Source organism: Austrofundulus limnaeus, unplaced genomic scaffold (genome assembly GCF_001266775.1).
Source record: "Austrofundulus limnaeus strain Quisiro unplaced genomic scaffold, Austrofundulus_limnaeus-1.0 Scaffold174, whole genome shotgun sequence".
Lineage (NCBI taxonomy): Eukaryota > Metazoa > Chordata > Actinopteri > Cyprinodontiformes > Rivulidae > Austrofundulus > Austrofundulus limnaeus.
The window spans coordinates 775,355-778,219 of record NW_013952576.1 but is presented as its reverse complement, the minus strand read 5'-3'; the positions used below and the strand labels follow the sequence as shown (position 1 = coordinate 778,219).

At 40.0% G+C, this 2,865-nt stretch overlaps 2 protein-coding genes across 2 annotated transcripts in view; one reads left to right on the top strand and one right to left on the bottom strand.

The window, feature by feature from the left end:
• LOC106524010 (zinc finger protein 142) overlaps positions 1–805 on the bottom strand; it is a gene marked incomplete at its 3' end in the record, with an annotated part of 4,222 nt that extends 3,417 nt beyond the window's left edge. The window contains 2 exon segments of the mRNA XM_014017630.1: positions 276–368; positions 576–805. Of these exon segments, the coding sequence (XP_013873084.1) occupies positions 276–330 (55 nt within the window).
• A 206-nt stretch (positions 806–1,011) lies between these two features.
• On the top strand, positions 1,012–1,795 carry bcs1l (BC1 (ubiquinol-cytochrome c reductase) synthesis-like; the record flags this gene model as incomplete). Its single annotated transcript, XM_014017629.1, is given in 2 exon segments — positions 1,012–1,542; positions 1,656–1,795. Coding segments are annotated over 2 exon segments (460 nt in total), but the record flags the coding sequence as incomplete, so codon positions are not given.
• Positions 1,796–2,865: the final 1,070 nt, after the last annotated feature.

The following is a 2,865-nucleotide window of genomic DNA, read 5'->3' as shown; positions in this document are numbered from 1 at the left end:
AAATTACAATGGCAGCTCTAGGACAAAGTATGCAGGAGGAGAAGCATGGCAAAGTTGAGATGACTTGGATGGGAAACGAATCACAATAGTGTGCATTGATAAGTATTGTATTGCAGTGGTCTGTACAGATTAGACATCTTTAACAAATACTTTAAATATATTCTGTTAACAACTTCTATTTTAAGATAGACTGGTTTATTTGAGTATAAATACTGATAAATCCCAGTAATGAAACACTGTTTGCACAAACTGAGAAGTCTAWTAAATGAGTTAACCTTTGGATGGCAGTGGTGCTTCATGTGCTGCTGAACAGTTGTTGTCTTTCTCCATCTCCAACTTAGATTGTGTCCCTGCTTCAGTGTCATTCTCTGAAAAACACGCAGCAAAAATAAAATCWAATTCTGCTACACAAACATGATGTGTAGCTGAAGATTTTTTTCAATGCATTAGAAGTAGATAACTTGTAATATAATAATTGTAATATACAAACATGTTTAACAATACTTAACAGAGGTAATATTATTTAATGAGGCTTTCAGGCAGCTACCACAACGATAAAATACTTCAGTACTCACATAAAAAACACACAACTGCCAGCAAGACCTACAGCCCGAGTTTTCACCCTTTTTCCTACCTGACAAACTGGATAATAAATTAATATTTACTGTATCTTTCAGAGGCTAATCACTCATTTCCACTAAGTTACCGCCACTAAATTATATATTCCTTTTTGTTTTTAACAAAAAGTGGCTACAATACGCCAATATTTTCGCTATCTTGGCTAGCGTTAGTTAGCWTGTGACGCTTCCGGTTCCCTCCTGATGTACTTCCGGTTAGCTGATGCCGTGTGTCTGTTCTGCCCAAACATTGGGTAAATAAATATGACAACCGCTTAAATTGTTCGTGTTTTCACCCATATCGCATCGGACGTTTTCATTCAAATTAAGTTCCCGGATTATTTATTTTTTGACGGACGAATAATAAAAATCAAGGAAGCTYGGAACAAATAATCGTGAGCTTTAGAGAGTAGTCGGAACGTTTTTGTTGACACACAGGATGTGAAGCGTTGTTTCTGCATTCATTCGTTACACACGAGGATTTTTTCAGTACTAAACTGTTATAATTGTTTTTTAAAACAGATTTTATTATGAATTATTTTCATCTCCACGCATTACAGTTATAAAAGCTTTAATTTCGCGGGAAGGCCGCAGAAATCGGCGCCATGCCGCTGTCGGACTTTCTGGACAGCCTGAAGGACAACCCTTACTTTGGCGCCGGGTTTGGACTGGTCGGGGTCGGGACCGCGCTGGCCGTGGCCAGAAAGGGAGCCCAGGTGGGGATGATCTTCTTCCGTAGGAACTACATGATCACCCTGGAGGTGCCCAGCAGGGATAAGAGCTACACCTGGCTGCTGAGCTGGATCACGAAGCACGCCCGGCACACCCAGCACCTGAGCGTGGAGACCTCCTACCAGGCTCACGAGAGCGGACGGGTTCACACGCAGTTCGACTTCCACCCGAGCCCCGGGGACCACATCATCTGGTCAGGAGAAATATTCAAATCCTCTTGTTTTTATCAGGATGCTAACAATCAGTTGGTTTTTCTCTGTATTAAAAGCAGAACTTGGTGTCACAGTGATCCCATGTGGTCTTCAGGTATGGGAGGAAGTGGATCAGAGTGGAGCGGACCAGAGAGAAGCAGATGGTTGATCTTCACACTGGAACTCCGTGGGAGTCTGTCACCTTCACTGCGCTGGGCAGAGACAGACAAATCTTCTTTAACATCCTACAAGAAGGTGTGTGTTCAAAGCAGGGCTCCAACTGTTAGGCACGGCAGTGGAGGCTTTATGGTTTGGGCTTGTTTTAGGCTCTGCTGACGAGTCAACCGTGAACTCCTCTGCAGAACACCTGGTTCTAGAGTCACATGTGAAGCTGTTTGACACGAAGCTGAAGTTAGCTTCCGATTCGGGAAATGACTYAAGGGCGATTACAACTAATTTTTCACAACCTTCAGCATATTTAATCTGCTCTAGTTTAAAAACTAAAACACCTAGACTCTTCAAACCTGGACTAGATTATTCTACACTAATAGCAGAATAATTAAAACTTAGTTTGGGATTTGTGAAAGCTTTTTCTGATTTGTGAAACTTCAGCGAATATTGTTTTTCATCATTTTTCAGACAACTGGACCACACTAGACCTGGTCCAGCTCCGAAACCACAACACCCAGACTCTTCAAACCTAGACAAAATTATTCTACATTAATAAAAGAATATTTAAAACTTAGTTTGGGATTTGTGAAAGCTTTTCCTGATTTGTGAAACTAAAGCAAAATTTGCTTTTTATCATTTTTGTGCATCTGGACCACATTAGACCTGGTCCAGCTCCAAAACCACAACACCTGGACTCTTCAAACCAAGACTAGATTATTCCACATTAATAGAAGAATAATAAACACATTAATTTTGAGCTTTGGGAAACCTTTGTCTGATTTGTGAAACATCAACAAAGTTTGTTTATCATCATTTTTCAGGCAACTGGACCACACTAGACCTGGTCCAGCTCCAAAACCACAACACCTAGACTCTTCAAACCTAGACTAAATTATTCTACATTAATAAAATAATATTTAAAACAAACTAAAAAGAAGAACAATCTAGTCCAGGTTAGAAGAGTCTAGGTGTTGTGGTTTTGGAGCTGGACCAGGTCTAGTGTGGTCCAGATGCACAAAAATGATAAAAAGCAAATTTTGCTTAAGTTTCACAAATCAGAAAAAGCTTTCACAAATCCCAAACTAAGTTTTAAATATTCTTTTATTATAGTAGAATAATTTAGTCCAGGTTTGAAGAGTCTAGGTGTTGTGGTT